This window comes from Henckelia pumila, chromosome 4 (genome assembly GCF_033568475.1).
Source record: "Henckelia pumila isolate YLH828 chromosome 4, ASM3356847v2, whole genome shotgun sequence".
Classification (NCBI taxonomy): domain Eukaryota; kingdom Viridiplantae; phylum Streptophyta; class Magnoliopsida; order Lamiales; family Gesneriaceae; genus Henckelia; species Henckelia pumila.
Window position 1 is genome coordinate 124,173,986 of NC_133123.1, and position 23,598 is coordinate 124,197,583.

General features: G+C 36.6%; 1 protein-coding gene across 1 annotated transcript; it reads left to right on the plus strand.

Annotated features, from left to right (window-relative positions):
- Positions 1-265: 265 nt before the first annotated feature.
- LOC140861677 (receptor-like protein EIX2) lies at positions 266-7,221 on the plus strand. The gene is made up of 2 exons (XM_073264696.1): positions 266-1,028; positions 6,506-7,221. The coding sequence occupies exons 1-2, from the start codon at positions 266-268 to the stop codon at positions 7,219-7,221; spliced, it is 1,479 nt and encodes a 492-aa protein (XP_073120797.1).
- The last annotated feature ends 16,377 nt before the right edge of the window (positions 7,222-23,598 follow it).

The window sequence follows — 23,598 nt, forward strand, 5'->3', positions numbered from 1 at the left end:
ATTACAAAAAATATGTACTTACATGAAAAAAATATATGTTATATGTCACATTATTTTAAATTTGATCACTTTACTGCTTTAGTCATCTTTTTCATACATCATCAATCTAAAAAGTTTAGATATAACCATTATTTTCTTCATATATATATATTTTTCTCTTCTGTTTTACCAATTCTGTGTATATACTATTTTATTATGTTTTATCAATAAATTGATATATACTTTAACATATTCGAGCAATTTAAAATATGTTATAATAACAGTCATGAAGAACTTGTCGGGGCCGCTGGAGAAGAAACTGCGGTATCTGGACTTGAGTCGAAATATGTTAAGTGGTTCGATACCTGATTTTTCGAGTTTCTGGTTCTTGAACAGACTAGCACTTGGTGGGAATGTCTTAAATGGTTCCATTGCAGAAGGATACTTAAATATACCATATTTGACTCATTTAGACCTGTCCTCAAACAATATCACAAGTGGTGTTCCTGATTTTGTAAGTTCTTCTTTCATTGAAAAAATATATCTTAATGACAATATGTTCAATGGACATCTAAGTGAAAGCATCGGAGGCTTATCCGAGTTGGAGGTTCTACGACTTGGTTCGAACCAATTACAAGGCATAGTCACAGAGTCCCATTTGTTGAATCTCTCCCGATTACAGATATTTGATCTGTCAGCTAATCTAATGCTGACCTTAAATTTGAGCATTCATTGGGTTCCTCCATTTCAACTAATAGCCATGAGTCTCTCCCAATGTAAAATAGGACCATATTTCCCAAACTGGCTTCAAGTCCAGACACAATTAGTTTTTCTTGATATATCCTTTACTCAAATCGTAGACACCATTCCATCCTGGTTTGGAAATCTAGCTTCTAAACTATCGTATTTGAACGCATCGAGTAACCAATTACATGGTCTGTTTCCTCATATTCCTACTTTTGATTTGAAGCTCGGTATTAAGATCAAGTCACCTTTCAATCAAAACATGCTCTTGAGAAAATTCGATTTATCAGGAAACCAAATTCGAGGTCCCTTGACTTTTTTGTGCGACAACACGGATTGGAGATTACTTGATCTTTCAAATAACTTGTTCTCCAACCAGCTTCCTGATACCCGGTGCAGCGGAAGTTTAAAATTTTTATCATGGAACAATTCCATGGTGTGGGTATCAACCATTCAACGATTAAATTATTGTGTGTGTAAAATTCAAATAACAATTAATTAAATTTTACCTTCAATCTCGAAGCGAGATTAATGGACACCAACAGAATTAATCTGCTCTTGTTGTCTCTCCCAGGAACCGATGAACTCCTTCAATCAGGTCCACGAATAGGGTTTAAATCCCTCTGATAGATTGCACTAGAAAATCTATCAGAAGTTTTCTGCGAAGAGATTAAACGAATCTGATTCGTTATTCCTGACTGCGATTCAAAATCACAGACCGAAATTTCTCGGGCAGAGTATGGGAGGTCGGCCGATTATTTCTTTGAGAGGCTAGGGTTTTCGATTTTTGCTTCTCAAAAATAATGAGCTGTTGTGTTTAATTTCTGTACTGAAATAACTTATTTATAATGCAGGCCACTAACACCTTAGGGCCCATTAGTCATAAGTTGAGGCCCGACAAGCAAAGCCCGCTCGTTCAGAAATTAATATAAAATTCATCGTGACTCCAATTGATAAACCGATTTTACCAATGTGCACAGAAACCATTTCTGCACATTTTAAAGTCAAAATAAATTTTCCTGAATCCGAATTCAGTGGTTTCCTAAAATGTCCATCCCTATGTCATTTTAGGAAATCCTACTCCCTTACTCTTATTTAAGAAGTCCAACTCTTTAGTTCATTAAATTTAACTCTTTAAATTTAACTATCTCAACGGGGATTAAAACTCCATTACACTGTGTGACCCTCAATGGTTCAGGGATACAGCTAGCCGTGGGCTCACAACTCCTTGTGACTCGGAACAACACTTTCCGACTTGCCCAACGAATCATGGTAAAGCGCCTAGCAACATCGCCCCATGATTCCCTAGGTATCACTGATAGTGCCTACAAGAACCAGTAGATTTTGGTTAGCGTACAGTACGGTCCCTTCATCCATATATCCCGATCGAATCAACAACCATTGGTATATCGAGAGTCGCTCAAGATTCGATAACTATGCAATGCATCTTGAAGATCAAATTAGTGACATCGCATGTGCTACTAAGAAACCATTTCTTAAATCACATCAAGTACTCTGGCCAGAGATTTGTCACACTAATATCTCCTCAGATCGCATAGGATATCCACACTCGCAAGTATGTGGTGAATCCTTGACAACAATGCATTGACTCCTATATGTGTCGTAACTGTACCCAATCTCGACACCTGATGACCCCCATAGAGTCGGTAAACGAGTCAAAGCACAGCACTAGCATATAGAGTCTCCATGATGTTTCAAGTCGTAAGGACTAATGGTGTACAACCAAAACCGCGGACTTTATCCACTCGATAAGTGATAACCACTTGGAAAGTCCGGATAGGGTAGTTCGATTATTCATCCTATGAATATCCATTTGCATGCTTCGAACATCTCCATGTTCCCTACCAATGAAACGTGGTACTCCGCATCGCAAATGCTAGTCTCAAACTCGAGCGATCCTTATCCTTATTATCGGACGGCTCAATCGACTAGGAACGGTTTTTAGAATATACAGTGACTATAAGATGTATTTCATGATAGACATCTCCATGTTCTACCACATCTTACATACACTATAGTATATTCAAGGTCTTTATCAAAACAACAATAGTATATCACAATATAACAATATGAAGTAATATAAAGTCATTGCCATAAAAGTGTAAATAATATTAAACAAAAGATTGTTTATACAAAGAGTCATCAAAGCCCATAGCCACACAGTTGGCTCACTGGGCACCCACTCTTACAATCTCCCACTTGCCCTATAGCCAACTAGTCATACTACGTAGACCCATTGCTTCGCGATGTTTGTCAAACAATGGTCCTGGCAAGGGCTTAGTAAGCGGATCAGCGATATTGTCTGCAGAGGCCACTCGTTCGACAATGATGTCTCCTCTTTCCACAATCTCCCGGATTATGTGGTATTTCCTCAGTACGTGTTTGGATCTTTGATGAGACCTTGGTTCCTTTGCTTGAGCAACGGCACCCGTGTTGTCACAGTACACCGGGACTGGACCAACAAATTCAGGAATGACGCCCAACTCTTGGACGAACTTCCTCATCCAAACGGCCTCTTTAGCAGCAGCTGATGCTGCAATGTATTCAGCCTCAGTGGTGGAATCCGCTGTGGTGTCCGGCTTGGAACTCTTCCAAGAGACAGCACCACCATTGAGCATGAACACAAATCCAGAGGTTGACTTCAAGTCATCCACATCACTTTGGAAGCTAGAGTCGGTATAGCCTTCCAATTTGAGTTCTCGTCCTCCATAAACCATGAACATATTCTTAGTCCTTCGCAAGTACTTAAGAATGTCCTTCACGGCTTTCCAATGCATTTGACCAGGATTAGACTGATATCTGCTCGTGACACTCAGAGCAAATGCTACATCCGGTCTGGTAGATATCATCCCATACATGATACTACCTATAGCTGACGCATATGGTACATGTGTCATATTCTCTATCTCTTCATCAGTCTTGGGACACATAGACTTGGATAGAGAAACTCCATGACACATGGGTAGATGTCCTCTTTTGGACCCATCCATTGAAAACCGTTTCAATATGGTATCGATGTAGGTTGATTGAGTGAGTCCTATCATTCTCTTAGACCTATCTCTATAGATCTGTATCCCAAGAATGTAGGATGCCTCTCCCAAATCCTTCATCGAAAATCTACCTGATAACCATATCTTTGTTGACTGCAACATCCCTACATCATTCCCAATGAGTAGGATGTCATCAACATAAAGTACTAAGAATGTCACCGCATCCTTAACTACTTTCTTGTACACGCAAGGTTCCTCCGGGTTCTTGATGAAACCAAAATCTTTAATTGTTTCATCAAATTTCTGGTTCCAACTTCTTGATGCTTGTTTTAGACCATAAATTGATCTCTGAAGCTTGCATACCTTATGCTCGCTTCCCATGGATGTGTACCCCTCAGGCTGCTTCATATAGATTTCTTCCTTAATGTCTCCATTAAGAAAAGCAGTCTTCACATCCATTTGCCATATCTCATAGTCATACCATGCAGCTATGGCAATAAGGATTCTTATGGACTTGAACATAGCAACTGGTGAAAAGGTTTCATCATAGTCAACTCCTTGCCTTTGAGTATAACCTTTCGCCACCAATCGCGCCTTGTAGGTCAATACCTTACCATCAGGCCCAAGCTTTCTTTTGTAGATCCATTTACACCCTATTGGAACAATTCCATCGGGAGGATCTACTAAAGACCAAACTTGGTTTGTATGCATCGAATCCAATTCTGACTGCATAGCTTCAAGCCATAAATTTGAATCCGCATCAGAAATTGCTTCCTTGAAGTTTCTTGGATCACATCCAATGTCGGGTTCATCTTGATCCCCTTCAAGAAGAAGACCATATCGAACTGGAGGTCTAGAAGTCCTTTCGGATCTTCTAGGTGCAGGCGTGTCCAGCAATGGTTCCTGAGGTGTAGGATCGTTATTTTGTATTTCGGGTTCTTCTCGAACTTCTTCGAGTTCCATCATCTCGCCTTTCTTATCCAATAAGAACTCCTTCTCCAAGAAGGTGGCATTCCTAGAAACAAACACCTTTGTTTCAGCAGGATAATAGAAATAATATCCGATTGAATTCTTCGGATACCCTACAAAATAACATAAGCTGGATCGACTATCCAACTTATCTCCCACTGTCCGCTTCACGTAAGCAGGACATCCCCAAATCCTCAAGTACGAATACTTAGGAGCTTTGCCATTCCATAACTCGTATGGTGTTTTGTCCACTGCTTTAGTGTGGACGTTGTTCAACAACAATACCGCCGTTTCAAGCGCATAGCCCCAAAACGAAGGTGGAAGCTCAGTGAAGCTCATCATAGATCGAACCATGTCCAACAAAGTTCGATTACGACGCTCCGATACACCATTGGTTGTTGATTCGATCGGGATATATGGATGAAGGGACCGTACTGTACGCTAACCAAAATCTACTGGTTCTTGTAGGCACTATCAGTGATACCTAGGGAATCATGGGGCGATGTTGCTAGGCGCTTTACCATGATTCGTTGGGCAAGTCGGAAAGTGTTGTTCCGAGTCACAAGGAGTTGTGAGCCCACGGCTAGCTGTATCCCTGAACCATTGAGGGTCACACAGTGTAATGGAGTTTTAATCCCCGTTGAGATAGTTAAATTTAAAGAGTTAAATTTAATGAACTAAGGAGTTGGACTTCTTAAATAAGAGTAAGGGAGTAGGATTTCCTAAAATGACATAGGGATGGACATTTTAGGAAACCACTGAATTCGGATTCAGGAAAATTTATTTTGACTTTAAAATGTGCAGAAATGGTTTCTGTGCACATTGGTAAAATCGGTTTATCAATTGGAGTCACGATGAATTTTATATTAATTTCTGAACGAGCGGGCTTTGCTTGTCGGGCCTCAACTTATGACTAATGGGCCCTAAGGTGTTAGTGGCCTGCATTATAAATAAGTTATTTCAGTACAGAAATTAAACACAACAGCTCATTATTTTTGAGAAGCAAAAATCGAAAACCCTAGCCTCTCAAAGAAATAATCGGCCGACCTCCCATACTCTGCCCGAGAAATTTCGGTCTGTGATTTTCAATCGCAGTCAGGAATAACGAATAAGATTCGTTTAATCTCTTCGCAGAAAACTTCTGATAGATTTTCTAGTGCAATCTATCAGAGGGATTTAAACCCTATTCGTGGACCTGATTGAAGGAGTTCATCGGTTCCTGGGAGAGACAACAAGAGCAGATTAATTCTGTTGGTGTCCATTAATCTCGCTTCGAGATTGAAGGTAAAATTTAATTAATTGTTATTTGAATTTTACACACACAATAATTTAATCGTTGAATGGTTGATACCCACACCATGGAATTGTTCCATGATAAAAATTTTAAACTTCCGCTGCACCGGGTATCAATCGTGATTGATCTGACCGCCAGTTTTTTCCAACACTTCCAGATTGTTTTGCCAACTTCAGTGATTTACAGTATCTTAATTTAGCCAACAATCGTTTCGTTGGGGAAGTCCCGTTTTCGTTTGGCTCGTCGTGTGGCCTATCTTGGTTGCATTTGCGAAACAATAATTTTTCCGGAGGGATCCCTGTTTCTTTGAGAAACTGCACAAAGTTGGTGATGATTGATATGTGAGAAAATAAGCTAACTGGCAAGTTACCGGACTGGATTGGATATAACTTTTCAAGATTGGTTGTCTTAAGCCTACGGTCCAATGAATTCTATGGTACCATACCCTCAAGCATGTGTAAACTAGAAAATATGCAAATCTTAGACCTCTCTTCAAACAAAATTTCAGGGGCGATACCGAAATGTGTGCGTGGTCTTTCTGCCATGATCGAGACACCTGGTTATAGCCAGTTTAATCAGTTGAGGGGATTGGCGATTCCGAATGGAAACTTTCTTGCACAATTTAGTGTCTTGGATGGTGCATATTTCATGTGGAAGGGACTTGAGGTTAACTATGTAAACAATGTGGGACTTGTCAATCTTATTGATATCTCGAATAATGAATTACTCGGATATATTCCTTCAGAAATCGTCGAGCTAGTCGGCTTGATTGGACTGAACCTTTCAAGAAACAATCTGATCGGATCCATTCCTCGAGACATTGGCAAGATGAAGTCCTTGAATTTTCTCGATGTTTCAAGAAACAAACTTTGGGGTAAAATTCCCACAAGTCTGTCTGAATTGAGTCGCCTAAGAGTTTTGAACTTGTCATACAACAACTTATGGGGTGAAATTCCACGGAGCTCTCACATGCTGACTTTCGACGAATTGTCCTACACAGGAAATCCCGGTCTATGTGGGCGCCCATTGCCACTGGAAAGATCATGCACCTGGGATCGTCAAGATCCAAAACTCACTGCTGATAACAACACAATGAAATATCCGAAAGACGATGATCAGTTCATTACTCCCGGATTTTATATGTCTATGGGGCTTGGTTTCGTCTTTGGATTTTGGGGAGTAATCTTTGGAACAATATTACTCAACAAATCAATCAGATATTGAACGTTATTGTTTGTACGTCAAAGTAGAGATAAGGAAGGCCCCGTCTCCGCTGATATGTTTCAAATCAATTAGAACTTGATTATCTATTTCTATTTTATCTATTTTTATTTTTATCTTTATGTTTATTTACCTATTATAAATCTTTATGTTTATTTATTTACCTATTATTTATTTATTTATTTACCTATTATAAAAGTATGAATGTAGGGGCAAAGTTTTTGCATTATATACATGTTTATGCTTTTGTTCCATATGAATGATATGTTAATGAGGGTTACATAAGTAAAATTACAAGAAAGATATGGACAAAAATGAAAAAATACACATGACAATTGATTGGGTGTAATAATTTCTCACATTTAACTTTCATCTTAATAAAAGTTATTTAATTCTATAGCTTTCATTTTTTACTATTGATCGTGTCAAATTGTCTAAAAAATTATCATACATAAATTTTATATGTTATTATATGATTTTTTTTTTTCATTTCATCCATGTATTTGCAAGATTCTAATATAAATTGTGGTAATACTATTTTATTAATATTCAGTCGAAGATTGAATAAACCTTTACCTACTATAAAAATATGAATGTAGAGGCAATCATACATAAATTTTATATGTTATTATATGATTTTTTTTCATTTCATCCATGTATTTGCAAGATTCTAATATAAATTTTTGTAATAATATTTTATTAATATTCAATCAAAGATTGAATAAACATTTACCTACTCTAAAAGTATGAATGTAGAGGCAAAATTTTTGCATTGTGTATATACATGTTTACACTTTTGTTCCATATGAATGAGATGTTAATGAGGGTTATATAAGTAAAATTATAAGAAAGATAGGGACAAAAATGAGAAAATACACAAGACAATTGATTGAGTGTAATAATTGATTGGGTGTAGTAATTTCTCACATTTAACTTCCATCTTAATAAAAGTTATTTAATTCTATAACTTCCATTTTTTACTATTGATTGTGTCAAATTGTCTAAAAAATTATCATACATAAATTTTATATGTTATTATATGAATTTTTTTCATTTATGCATCCATGTATTTGCAAGATTCTAATATAAATTTCTGTAATACTATTTTATTAATATTCAATCGAAGATTGAATAAACCTTTACCTACTATAAAAGTATGAATGTAGAGGCAAAATTTTTGCATTGTGTATATACATGTTTACTCTTTTGTTCCATATGAATGAGATGTTAATGATGATTATATAAGTAAAATTATAAGAAAGATATGGACAAAAATGAGAAAATACACAAGACAATTGATTGGATGTAATAATTGATTGGATGTAGTAATTTCTCACATTTAACTTCCATACTAAAAGATGTTATTTAATTTTATAACATTCATTTTTTTAATTGTGTCAAATAGTCTAAAAAATTATCATATACAAATTTTATAGGTTATTATATGAATTTTTTTTCATTTCATTCATGTATTTGCAAGATTCTAATATAAATTTTTGTAATATTAATTTATTAATATTCAATCGAAGATTGAATAAATTATTGAAAATGATAGTAAAACTTATATAGTATTTTCACTATAATTATTTATTTATGTTGCAAAAATTTTCAAAATATTTTAAGTAACTAGACAAATATTCAATATTATGATTGTGTTTAATAATTCTATACTTATATTATTTTTTTTATACTTATGGCATTAGTTTGGACGTTGTTTAAAAAATATTTAAATTATTTCAAAGAAAAATATTGGTCATGTCAATTTATTATTGTGTAGCTTATAAACCAATAATTACATATTTTTTTACGAAAGATACACTCTAATATAAAAATAAATTACATGGGGACAATTCAAATAGTATAATAAAAAGTTTTGCAACATAAATAAATGATTATCGTAAAAAATATATAGTATTTTAAAAAATTTTCAAAATATTTTAAGTAACTATACAATTAATCAAAATTTCAATATTTATTTCAATTATTTATTATGATGATTTATTTCAAAGTTCTATGCCTTTGATAATATGTTCTATACTTATATTATTTTTTCACGATTATGGTATTAATTTGATTGTTTAAAAAATGGTTACATTATTTCTAAGAAAAATATTGGTCATGTAAATTTATTATTGTGTAGCTTATAAACCAATAATTGTTAATATCTCTATACAAAAGATACATTCTAATATAAAAATAAAATATCCTGCATTCTAAATTTATTATTGTGTAGCTTATAAACCAATTCATTGAAGGTGAATTTTTATAATTAAATAAGAGGCCTGCGAATTGACAGTTGACACAATGTATTTTTAATAACAAATAAAGTATTTGAAAATAATTTATTCCTTCATTGAACTTATATTGTAATAGTATATACAAATAAATTATCATGAGGAAAATTCAAATTGTATATTAATAAATTTTTTTGAAACGTAAATAAACTATTATAGTAAAAATTATATAATATTTTCAAAATATTTTAAGTAACTGGACAATTATTAAAAATTTCAATATTTATTTCAATTATTTATTATGATGATTTATTTCAAAGTTCTATGCGTTTGATAATAGATTCTATACTTATATTATTTTTTCATGATTATTTTATTAGTTTGATTGTTTAAAAAATGATTACATTATTTAAAATAAAAAAATGGTCATCTAAATTTATTATTGTGAAGCTTATAAACCAATAATTGTTAATATTTCTTTACGAAAGATACATTGTAATATAAAAAATGAGATATCATGCATTTAGATGATCACTTTAATAAATAAAATGTTATGCACACACACACACACACACACACAAATATATATATATAAATTTATATATATATATATATATATATATATATATATATATATATATATATATATATGATGAGCAAATTTTTTCATTCTGAATTTATAACTTTGCATTCAAATTGTGACAAATTTGGGAAATGAGTTAAAAGAAAATAAGGACAAAAAATAGATTAAAAAATTTAGTTAAACCTTAGGATGATGTGATTTATTGGATCATGACTAATAGTAATAGAGGTGGATTTAATTCAGTTTATATCAATTATTACCTCAAAATTAATTATCAATATAATACCTCTTGGTGAGGATAATAAAATAATTATTGATTCTTTCTATCGACACTTTCTCGGACGAGCTTATTGTACAAACAATGGCGGAGCCAGAAATATCAATCTATCAGGCTAGAATTTTAAGCACTCCAATACTTTAATTTTTTGAATCAAGCTACCCGAGCTAATATCAAATGAATCCAAAATTATTGAAAATTAATATATTAAAATTTTCAAAAAAAATTTGTGCCAGCCCGGGTGGCAATATATGTGGTTCCGCCACTGTGTACAAATGCCAGATCTCACCTAGTGTGGGTTACCTTGTTAATGTGGTTTTCAAGATATTGAGTTAGTTCAGGGGTTTACCAAATGTGCACCGAAGGATAGTGGCCGTGAGTTTTCATTTCATTAAAAATAAAATAAAATAATCATTAATTGCATAACTCACACTTAACTTATACACCAAACTTCATATAATTAATTACGTTACAGAAATAACCTTATGTCTAATATATTATTTTTATCACTCATATTATCTATTCTTATCTTTTGATTATTTTATATCACGTGCCAAACAATAATATTATATAATTTAAAAATTTACACGCAATATTTGGCCATGTATTTTGATGGGAAGATGATAAAAATTAGAATAGGAAAAAAATTTATTTAATATGTTAATTATTATAATTAGAGTGAGCATCTCAAACCTTCATCATAATTTTTAATATTAATTAAATTACTTTTTAACCAAACTTTATTAAATTAATGCAGTATATTTGTAAACAAATATGAATAAACTATTAAATATCATATTGTCTTCTAACAATCTAATTTCATGTGAACCATTTAACGAACACTAAAAAATAAACAATAAATAAATAGTTATGTTATATATACAGTGAAAGTTATATACGCGGTTACACTTTGAAATTACAAAGACGTCTAAAATGCACTTTAATTGAAAAATTATATACGTGGTTACACTTTGAAATTACAAAGACGTCTCAAATGCAATTTAATTGAAATAATTATTTTAAAAGTGCATTTAATGAAGTTTTGTAATTTAGGTAACATATAAATGTGTGTAACCTTCTTTGTACATAGTTGTCCATAAGAGAAGTTTCAATGGTGATGTCTGCAATGCACTTTAGTTTTGTGTACTGCACACTTAGGATTTAACCTAATAATAATTTGAATGAAAACTCATGCAGAATTTTCTTTGAAATTGAAAATGATATAGAATCTAAATTTACTATAAATAAAATTTTTATTTTTAAAGAAAATAAGTTTTAAATTCTATAGAAATTTATATCTAATTGAAATTAAGTATATTTTTAAATAATTTGATTGTAAAGAAATATTTTGAAAAATACAATTCATTTATTTGTAAATATGAGCCAGACACGTGGGCTTAACAATTGTACGTTATACGAAAATTTCACAAAATGCAAATTAAAAACATGTTCGACTCAATTATACATACATAGCTGCAACTTTTTCATTTTCGGAGCCACGGACAGAGCTAGAATTTTTATGTGAGGGGGGCGAACTTAGTATATGCAATTATTGATTATTAAAAAATTTAAAAAATATATATACATAATAATATAAAAAAATAATTTTTTGGTTCATATCATTGAGAAAAGTTTATTAATTTTTTTTTAAAAAAAACTGAATTTCTTATAATGAAATTTAAAATAAAAATTAAAAATGTGGTTTCATATTAAATTATGTAAAAGTTAAAAACAACTATTTCAAAGTTTTTCAATATGTAGTGCGAATGGGATCATGAGTTTGAATTATTTGGGAGCTATGTGTTGGGATCAATCCAAAAATTTAATATTCGAGAATTTACCACGCAAACGATCACACAGCAAATAAGAACAATAAGAACAATAATCCCAGAAAGCATATGAACCCAAACGCACACAGATCAAACACACCACTCACGCGAAAGCAAATAAACGACGCAAGTATTTACGTGGTTCGACAATGAATTTGCCTACGTCCACGGGAGAGCAATACAACCACTTTTATTAATCACCAACAGAACAATCCAAGCTCAATCAACAGAGCTTATTACAGAGATGGACTAAGATAAACTCTCAAGCTAGATACAGATACAACCTTCACAATTTTCGCTTAGTTTTCTCCTCCGAAATCTCTCATTCTTCTCTCTCAATATATTCTGAAGAATTTTGATTTTCTGTTATGTTCGTTGCGGCCAGCTTTCATCTGTATTTATAGAGAATTACACCGACTTTCTTCTTGGGCTTTAGGTCAACAGTAACTTACGACCCAATTATAAAGTCAACATGATCCAACCCGATAAGCCTTCATTCATCAGTCTGATTTGCTCTCGTACTTCGATCCGCCTTCAATCGTATAGCTTCTCGGACACTTCATCTGACTTCTAAAAAAGTTACAATACTCGAGCAATCGATCTGCATGTACTCATCCGAAGACTGATCATCTGACCATCAACTTCGATCTGATCTCAGTATTCGATTTGCACGATGAATTCATCTGATCACTGAACTCATCTGATCTGCACTATTTGATCTGATCTCTTCTCTATTCTTATTCAATCTGATATAAGCATATTTCAACAATCTCCACCATGATTCTTTTAGGTTGAATGCTTCTCTCCATCCTAGCCTCCTTGGCTAATTTCCAATCAGCGCATTAACTAAGTCCAAACATTTCTTGAACTTAGCATACGGCAGTGACTTTGTCATAGCATCTGCAGGGTTTTTTTTTCTGATGCTATCTTCACAAGGATCACATCTCCTTTTTCAATCATATCTCTGACGAAATGCATCTTCACATCTATGTATTTCGATCGTTCATGATAGACTTGGTTTTTCGTCAAGTGTATTGCACTTTGGTTGTCACAGTGTACTACAACATGATCTTGTTTTACACCCAACTCCGCTATCATTCCATTTAACTACAATCCTTCTTTTATGGCCTCAGTAACAGCTATGAATTCTTCCTCAGTGGTAGAAAAGGAAACCACTGACTGTAGATTTGACTTCCAGGTGATCGTTGTGCCATAAAAGGTGAACACATATCCAATCAACGACTTTCTCGTGTCTAAGTTCCCAGCAAAATCTGAATCCACATATCCAACTACTGGATCAATCCCATCTTGATGTTTTTCAAACTTCAACCCCAGCCCAGTAGTATTTATGAGATATCGGAGAATCCACTTCAGAGCTTACCAATGATATGTTCCCGGATTAGCCATAAATCTCGACACAACACTGATTGCGTATGCCAGATCAGGACTACTACACACCATTCCATATATGAGATTCCCCACTCCACTAGCATATGGAATACCAGCCATCTTCGTCTTGTCTTCCTCACTTTCAGGTGACTGACTCGCAGATAACTTCAAATGCTGTCTCAGAGGGGTCAAGACAGATTTTGCTTGATTCATGTTATATCGCATAACAACCTTCTTCAAATAGTTCTTTTGACTCAGATGAATCTCCCGTCTTTTCCTGTTTCTCACTATGTCCATGCCCAGAATTTTCTTCGCTTCACCCAGATCTTTCATCTCAAACTCTGTGTTGAGCTGTTGTTTCAAGGATGATATCTCTTTCCTACTTTTATTTGCGATCAAAATATCATCAACGTAAATCAGTAGGTACAAGATAACCTGCCCATCATCCTTCTTCAGATAGACACATCTGTCATATTGGCTTCTCACAAAATCAATACCAGTCATGAACTCATCAAACCCCTTGTTCCACTGCCTCGGACTCTGCTTTAGCCCATAAAATGATATTCTCAGTAAGAAGACCTTGCTCTGGGTTTTCTAATGTATGAAGCCCTTTGGTTGTTCCATATAAATGTTTTCTTCCAGGTCTTTTATTCAAAATAACCAAGTTAATCTCAAAGATTACAACACTTGAACCACAAATAGTTCTTTTGACTCAGATGAATCTCCCGTCTTTTCCTGTTTCTCACTATGTCCATGCCCAGAATTTTCTTCGCTTCACCCAGATCTTTCATCTCAAACTCTGTGTTGAGCTGTTGTTTCAAGGATGATATCTCTTTCCTACTTTTATTTGCGATCAAAATATCATCAACGTAAATCAGTAGGTACAAGATAACCTGCCCATCATCCTTCTTCAGATAGACACATCTGTCATATTGGCTTCTCACAAAATCAATACCAGTCATGAACTCATCAAACCCCTTGTTCCACTGCCTCGGACTCTGCTTTAGCCCATAAAATGATATTCTCAGTAAGAAGACCTTGCTCTGGGTTTTCTAATGTATGAAGCCCTTTGGTTGTTCCATATAAATGTTTTCTTCCAGGTCACCATGTAGAAACGCAGTTTTCACATCCATCTGCTCAAGCTCCAAGTTGAGCTGGTTCACCAGTGCTAACATAATCCGGATGGAACAATGTTTGACCACTGGAGAATAGACCTCATTAAAATATGTCCCTTCTACTTGACCAAAACCCTTTGCAACCAATCTTGCTTTATACTTGATCTGATCTGTACCAGGAGTTTCTTCCTTCTGTTTATAGATCCACTTGCATCCCAATGTCTTCTGATGCTTCAGTCTGTCTATTAATGTCCAGGTTTGATTCTTCTCAAGTGAGTTCATCTCTTCATTCATAGCTTCAATCCACTTGTTTTTATGTTTACTCGTCATAGCTTCATCATATGTATTCGGCTCTGAATACTCCACCTCCTCAGCTACTGTAAGTGCATACCAAGCCAGATCAGCTTCACCAAACCTCTTAGGAGCTCTGAATACCCTTCTGGTTCTGTCCCTTGCAAGATTATAAGTACTCAAATCCTCTGTTTGATCAATTGCTGTCACATTCTCATCTTGACTTTCTTTTGACCCTTCATCTGGCACAGAAGACTCCACCTCAAACGGTAGTTTAACATTCTCACTGATCTTACTGTCCTTTCCATCTGTATTCATTTTATATCCCAATTTGGATTCATCAAACTTCAATCCCTGGTGTTGAAGCACTTTGGACCTCTTGAATCCATGTTCCAAACCTTATAACCTTTCACACCATCCGGATAGCCAATGAATATACATCTGACTGTCCTTGCTTCCAACTTGTCCTGTTTCAGATGAGCATATGCCAGACATCCGATTACCCTCAAGTTTGAATAGTCTGCAGGTGTTCCACTCCACTTTTCCATTGGTGTCTTGAAACCAATCGCGCTGGATGGACACCTATTGACCAAATAGCACGCAGTAGATAATGCTTCTCCCCAGAAGTACTTAGGTAGAGAAGCATTTATCAACATACATCTGACCCTTTCTAGAAGAGTTCTGTTCATTCTCTTTGCCAGGCCATTCTCCTATGGTGTTCCTGCCACTATTCGGTGTCTGGTAATGCCTTTCTCCTTACATAGCTTGACAAACTTATATGATAAGTGTTCCAGCCCATTATCTATTCTCAGGTGTTTAACTCTTCGATCACTCTTGTTCTCAACTGCCAGCAGCCATTCTCTGAACTTGTCATAAGCTTCATTATTAGTCTTTAAGATGAATATCCATACTATCCTTGATTAATCATCTATCAAAGATATGAAGTATCTGCCTCCTCCATGAGTTTCTGTCCGAGAAAGACCCCATAGATCTGAATGAATGTAGGCCAATGGTTGCTCAGTTGTGTGACTTCCTTGACCAAACGATACTCTTTTTGATTTCCCAAGAGCACAGCTATCACACAACTCCAGTGATTTGATCTTATCTCCACCTAACAAACCCTATTTAGACAGCTCATGTAATCCCTTCTCACTTACATGTCCAAGCCTCAGATGCCATAACTTGGTTCTGTCTTGCTGTTCCTGAATACTTGTTGTACTTCCAATAATCGTGTTACCTTTTAGTACATACAAGAGGTTCCTCTTGACAGCCTTCATAACAACGTACCAGAGATCCTTTAGACACTGAGATATTACCTGCTCCTGATTTGAATGACTCCTGATTTGAATGAGTATCCTTAAGAATCAAGGGTTCCCAGTGATATCAAATTTCTTTTCAACTCGGGCACATAACTCACCTTGATGAGTACTCTGTCAATCCCATCATGCATCCTTATTCTGATATTTCCAGAGCCCTTTATTTTGCATGACGGATTATTCCCTAACAGTACCATGCCCTGATCAGCTTCTTCCAGCTTTTTAAACCAAGATCTTATAGGACACATGTGAAATGAGCATCCTGAATCCAGTATCCACTCATGGTTTTGATCACCTTTAGAAACCACCAATACTTCTGCTGAGTCATATCCATCTGTAGCTACGGCCAGAGTACCATCATCCTTGGGTTTTTCCTATTGCTTCCCTTTCCTTTCCGGACAATCTCTTCGCAGATGTCCAACCTTCTGACAAGCATATCACTTCATATTACCCATGTTTCTGTTTTGGTATCTTCCTTGACTCTTTGATCTATATTTTGGCCTGTATTTCCCACTGGATGTCCTCTTATCACTTCTGCCTCTCGCCATAAGACCTTCTCCATGCGATTCAGTATTTGTGTTTGACTTTCTCTGAAGTTCCTTGGATTGAATAGCAGACATAACTTTCTTCCAATGTTATCTTCTGTTCTCTTCCATATAGCAAAGCATCTTTGAAATTTTCATATGCTTTTGGAAGAGCATTCAGAAGTATCAAAACCCGATCTTCGTCCTCAAGCTTTACTTCAATATTCTCCAAGTCATCCAATAATTTGGTGAATTCCTCGATCTTGTCTTCAAGGTTCTTCTTATCCTTGATCACAAAGGAGTACAACCTCTGTTTCATATACAGACGGTTAGACAGGGATTTTGCCATGTATAGATTCTCAAGTTTAAGCCACACAGCCGCTGTAGATTCTTCTCTGACCACCTTCCGAAGAGGCCTGTCTCCCAGACAGAGAATAATTGCTCCGTGTGCTTTCTCAAGCAATTAATCCTTGTTCTTTATATCATCAGACATCTCCTCCTTCTTTTTAAGATCTTTCACCAATCCTTGTTGTATAAGGATTGCCCGCATCTTAATTCTCCAGAGTGAGAAATCGTTCTTGTCCGTAAACTTCTTAATATCAAACTTCATTGATCCCACCATCTTTTCTTAGTTTCCCACAGACGGCGCCACTTGTTAGGAATCAATCCAGAAATTTAATATTCGAGAATTTACCACGCAAACGATCACACAGCAAACAAGAACAATAATCCCAGAAAGTAGATGAACCCAAACAAACACAGATCAAACACACCACTCACGTGGAAGCAAATAAATGACACAAGTATTTACGTGGTTCGGCAATGAATTTGCCTACGTCCACGGGAGAGCAACACAACCACTTTTATTAATCACCAACAGAACAATCCAAGCTCAATCAACAGATCTTATTACAAAGATGGACTAAGATAAACTCTCAAGCTAGATACAGACACAACCGTCACAATCTTCGCTTAGTTTTCTCCTCCGAAATCTCTCCTTCTTCTCTCTCAATATATTCTGAAGAATTTTTATTTTCTGTTATGTTCATTGCGGCCAGATTTCATCTGTATTTATAGAGAATTACACCGACTTTCTTCTTGGGCTTTAGGTCAACAGTAACTTACGGCCCAATTATAAAGTCAACATGATCTAACCCGATAAGCCTTCATTCATCAGTCTGATCTGCTCTCGTACTTCGATCTGCCTTCAAGCGTATAGCTTCTCGGACACTTCATCTGACTTATAAACAAGTTACAATACTCGAGCAATCAATTTGCATGTACTCATCCGAAGACTCATCTGACCATCAACTTCGATCTGATCCCAGTATTCGATCTGCACCATGAATTCATCAGATCACTGAACTCATCTGATCTGCACTATTTGATCTGATCTCTTCTCTATTCTTATTCAATCTGATAGAGGCATATTTCAACACTATTCTATACATATAATTGGTAGTAATTAATTGGGCTAAGATATAAATCATATCATCACATTTGAGGGATATATTGCAGTTTGCACTTACCAACTATATTGAAAAACATAATGGCCACTCTGAACAAAATTTTCCATGTTCTTCATCTTTTCTCAACTATTCTTATAGTGAGCTCAGGAGGTGGTTTTGGGCAGCATTATTGGAGTAACATCAGGTGTCTTGAGTTCAATGACAAGCTTGTGGATGAATATGGTCGACTCTCTTCTTGGGGAGTCGAAAATGACAAAATAGATTGCTGCAAATGGAGAGGTGTTCACTGCCATAACCGAACTAATCATGTAACACAATTGAATCTAAGGGCTCATCGAGAACCGGTTTCTATGAGAATTGCTTCTCTGAAAGGTAAGTTAAGCTCTTCATTGCTTGAATTGAAGCACTTGACTTACCTAGACCTCAGTTACAATGATTTTGGCCGTAATTTCCACGAGTTCATTGACTCATTTGATAAACTACAGTATCTCAATCATTCCTTCGCTAATTTTGGTAAATCAGTTCCGCCAGGTGTTGGAAACCTTTCCAAGTTGATATATTTTGATTTTAGTTTGAATTTTGGTCTCCATAGTGATGATCTTGATTGGCTTTCTCGTCTTGGTTCACTCAAATTTCTTGACCTCAGTGATGTTAAACTCGGAAAAGCATCCAATTGGTTACAAGAAATAAGAAAATTAACCTCCATTAAATAATTACACTTGTCATCATGTGAACTTCAAGCAGGCATCCACCCTTCTTCTCTTCCTTTCTTCATTTCTTCTGTACCTCTTGCTATCCTCGACCTATCAGCTAACTATCCTATCTCGTCTTCCATGTTTCAATGGTTCTTAAACTTTAGCAAAAGCCTAACTTTCATTGATTTCTCTTATAACGATAGAACAGATCTCCTTTCTGTTAGTTTTGATAACCAGATCTTCCTTGAACATCTCGATCTCTCTGGAAATGTACTCGAAGGTGGGATTCCTAAATAGTTGGGAAATATGAGTAATTTGATACACTTGGGTTTGCGAGGGAACCATTTAACTGCTCAACTTTCGGAATTAATGATGAACTTGTCCGGTCCTCTGGTGAAGAAACTGCAACACCTAGATTTAAGTGGTAATATGATAAGTGGTTCATTACTTGATTTTTCAAGGTTTTCATTCTTGAACCATCTCGGACTTGGCGATAATAAACTCATTGGTTCCATTGAAAAGGCCTTTCTCAATATCCCACGTCTGATTCATCATCTAGATTTGTCATCAAATAATTTCACTGGTAAACTACCAGATCTTACAACTTATCCATTCCTCAAGGATTTAGTTTTAGGTTCAAATAACTTAGAAGGCATAGTTACAGAGTCACATTTGTTCAATCTATCTCGTCTGCAAAAACGTGACTTGTCTTCTAACTTATTGTTAACAGTAAATTGTAGCCCACATTGGGTTCCTCCATTTCAACTAAAACCAACTTTTGAATAAAAAATGCACGGACTCCGTGCACCCTCCGTGCCCGAGTCCATGCCCAACATATCAAAAACAACAAGTTTCTGTCTTTGCACGAAACCACACGGACCCATGCACGAACCTAGGCACGGGGTCTATGCATGAACAAATCCGGAACATTTCAAAAAGCAAAGGTACATGGACCCTCACCCGGAACTAGGCACGGAGTCCGTGCCCTGTGATTTTTTTGAAAAATAAAACACAGACAGCAGTTCATGCAACTCCATACCAACTACAAAATACATATTCAACATGCATAAACCCATACAACTTGCATAAAAACAATACAAGATAGTTCTAAGTTGTACGATACTCGATCTAGTAGAACATGCATCAATTCTAAGTTCTACAATTCAAAATATAATCCAAAGAAGTTCAAATACAAAGTTCGATTTCTAAACCAAGCCCTCACTTCTATCGTCAAAATCCCGATCTAGTCATGCCGCCTCTAACTCGAATATGTTCCACTTGTTGCCAAGAACACATACAAAGACAAGACAACAGTCAGATAAATCCGGTGAGAATACAATTCCCAGTAAAAGAGACAATACAAACAGTATCAAATAATATATCCAACATGATATACCAACATCCAAACATGCAATTTCACGAAGTATATCAACATCGTGAATAACAATAACTCCATTCTAAATGCCATAAAATGCAATGCATGTCTTTAAAATAGGGATTATCAGGCTCAGATAATCAAGGAATCTGGTTTCTTCTATTCTTCTGTTGGGATCCCGAGGTAAAATATCACATCAATCACACTGACTCTCCCCTCGGGTGGACAATGTATATCTCAATCATCTAGACTCCGAATCGACTATAGAGAGTTGATCGGCCATTGTAGCAAATCGCCTACTAATGCCACTTGACTATAATCACCGAAACGTCTAATTCTCAATGAAAACGAATCAATTGGCTCAATATGAATGCATGTGAAATCATAATACATTCAATCATATAATTCCTGTAGTGACCCTTACCCGGATCACCTACTAAACAGAACTTAGGCATGCAATTAACTTAATTAAACAGATATCATAATAAACTGCAAAAACATTACAAATACAACAATCCCAAGACAAGGAATCTGAAAAAAATCCAATTAGATTATACAACCATATCGAAAAGCTGTATCAATCTGATAACAACAGAAATAGAAACCTAAACGAAGCTACAGCTGACCAACTGCTGCCTAGCCCCTCCTGGAACCACCCGCCTTGTCCAATCGCAAACATGCCCCATGGAATAGGGTGTCCAGAAACACAAAGTACGAGACGTGAGCATAAAACGCTCAGTACGAGAGTATGAGTATACATGCATGCAAAGTGAACTCCCTATAACTCGAGGTCAAAGATCAGATAACAGAGACAGACCGGGCCTGGTATGTAGCACGTTGTGCCGTCGCTACAGGAGGTGGCTCCCATACCAATATACTAGTGGATATGCCGGACCCAAATCGATGGAAGTCCATCCACTAATAGGATAGGATACAACCCTACTAATATACATCTGGAAGGAGATAGCTCAATATGCAGATGAATGCAGCATAAATCAATGACATATAAATCATGCAGTCACATAATACATGCATACTCAGTCAGGATATATCGAACAGTACTATCGTACCTAACACCTAAGTCTGAACTAAGCTGGAAGAAGACAACCCCTAGCTGCCTTAGGTCCAAGTCCCGACCCAACCTGGTCTCAAGACTGACCCGACCTGACCTCTCCCTTCAAGCCTGACCTGAACTGCTCCTGGTCAAGCCCAACCTGAACTGCTCCTGGTCAAGCCCCGAGCTACTCCTTCCCGAAGTCCCGAGCTACTCTTTCCCGAGCTCCCGAGCTACTCCTTGGTCTGAGTAGAACTAAGAAGTGAGATAAAATGGTGTAAAATGACCGAACCCTCGACTCCTATTTATAGAGGATGAGCCGGGACAGGTGTCAATCGAGTGCATGACACCTAGCAGGACACTAATCGTGTTTTAGCTCCATCCACGTGTCCATTCCCGACCTGAATACCATGTGTTATTCCCATGACCGAACACTACCCTGGCCTTGCACATTACTTTCTTGAGCACCCTAAGCCCCGACCCGAGCCAAGCACAAACACATTCCCGAGCCCTAGCTCCAAGCCCGAGCTCTAGCTCAATGCCCGAGCTCTTGCTCAATGCCCGAGCTATTGTTGAACAATCATGACCGACCCGAGCTACTCATGTCATGTGTTCTTGATCTTAACTTGTGCTCTTGTTAATAAAATATAATTAACCAATTAATCTTGTAAATTGGAACTGGGCTACTACATTCTCCCCCACTTAAGATATTTCGTCCTCGAAATAAGATCTTAAGTACTGAATGTAATACAGAAATCAAAAACATTCTTTATTCTAATCAAACGTTTACAACTGAATACAACTCGAAAATGAAATCAAAACAACTCAGGATATTCTGTGCGCATCCAGTCTTCGAGTTCCCAAGTAGCTTCCTCAGTACCTCGACGCTGCCACTGAACTAAAACAAGAGGAATGACTTTGTTCCGCAAAACCTTATCCTTATGATCCAGGATACGAATAGGTTTATCAACATAGGTCAAATCCTTGCTCACCTGAACCTCAGACCGCTGCATAATATGAGACTCATTCGCCACATACCGTCGCAACAGAGATACATGGAACACGTCGTGAATACTGGAAAGATGCGGTGGCAAAGCTAGTCGATAAGCCAAATCTCCAATGCTGTCCAAGATTTCAAACGGACCGATAAACCTGGGAGACAACTTGCCCTTAAGGCCAAATTTGAGAATTTTGCAAAAAGGTGACACTCTCAGAAACACTTTCTCCCCGACATCAAACTGCAAAGGCCTACGCTTGGTGTTAGCATAGCTGGCCTGATGATCCTGTGCAGTCTTAATCCGTTTCTTGATCTGATCAACAATGTCTACCGTCTGCTGGATAAACTCCGGTCCCTGAGCCTGTCTCTCTCCCACTTCTTCCCAGAAGAGTGGAGTACGACAACGTCGCCCGTACAACGCCTCAAAAGGTGCCATCTCAATACTAGTATGATAGCTGTTGTTGTACGCGAACTCAATCAAAGGCAAATGATCTTGCCAGGCTGAACCAAAGTCCATAGTGCACGCTCGAAGCAAATCCTCCAAAGTACGGATAGTGCGCTCTGACTGACCATCTGTCTCCGGGTGATAAACAGTACTCAAATTGAGAGTAGTACCCATCGCACTCTGAACACTCCCCCAGAACCTAGAAGTAAACCTGGGGTCTCGATCACTGACAATGCTCACAGGCACTCCATGAATTCGAACGATCTCCTGAATGTACAACCGCGCCATACGATCCACAGAATACTCTCGGCTATAGGCAATGAAATGTGCTGACTTGGTGAGTCGGTCTACCACCACCCAGATAGCATCACAGTTCCTCAAGGTCATTGGCAAATGGGTCACAAAATCCATCGTGATCAGCTCCCATTTCCACTTAGGAATAGGCAGACTGTGAAGCAAACCTCCAGGTCGTCGGTGTTCTTCCTTGACCTGCTGACAAACCAAGCATCTCGAAACATACTGATACACACTGCGTTTCATTCCTTTCCACCAAAAATGAGTACGTAGATCCTTGTACATCTTGTTGCTCCCTAGATGAATACTCAACTTAGTGCGATGCGCCTGAGACAAAATATCATCTCGCAAATCTTCATCCTCCGGAATCACAAGCATACCAGACAAACACAGAAAACCATTTGACTGATAGTGAAATCCAGACGTACTACCCTCGTTGGCTAGGCGAGCCAAACGTTGGGTCTTCGAATCAGACATCTGAGCATCTTGAATT

Bases quoted from the DNA above. Each gene is read 5' to 3' on its own strand.
- LOC140861677 (XM_073264696.1), top strand. From the start codon at position 266: ATGAAGAACTTGTCGGGGCCGCTGGAGAAGAAACTGCGGTATCTGGAC. The intron at 1,029-6,505 runs GTCCCTTGACTT...ACAAAATTTCAG, and splicing joins ATCAGGAAACCAAATTCGAG to GGGCGATACCGAAATGTGTG.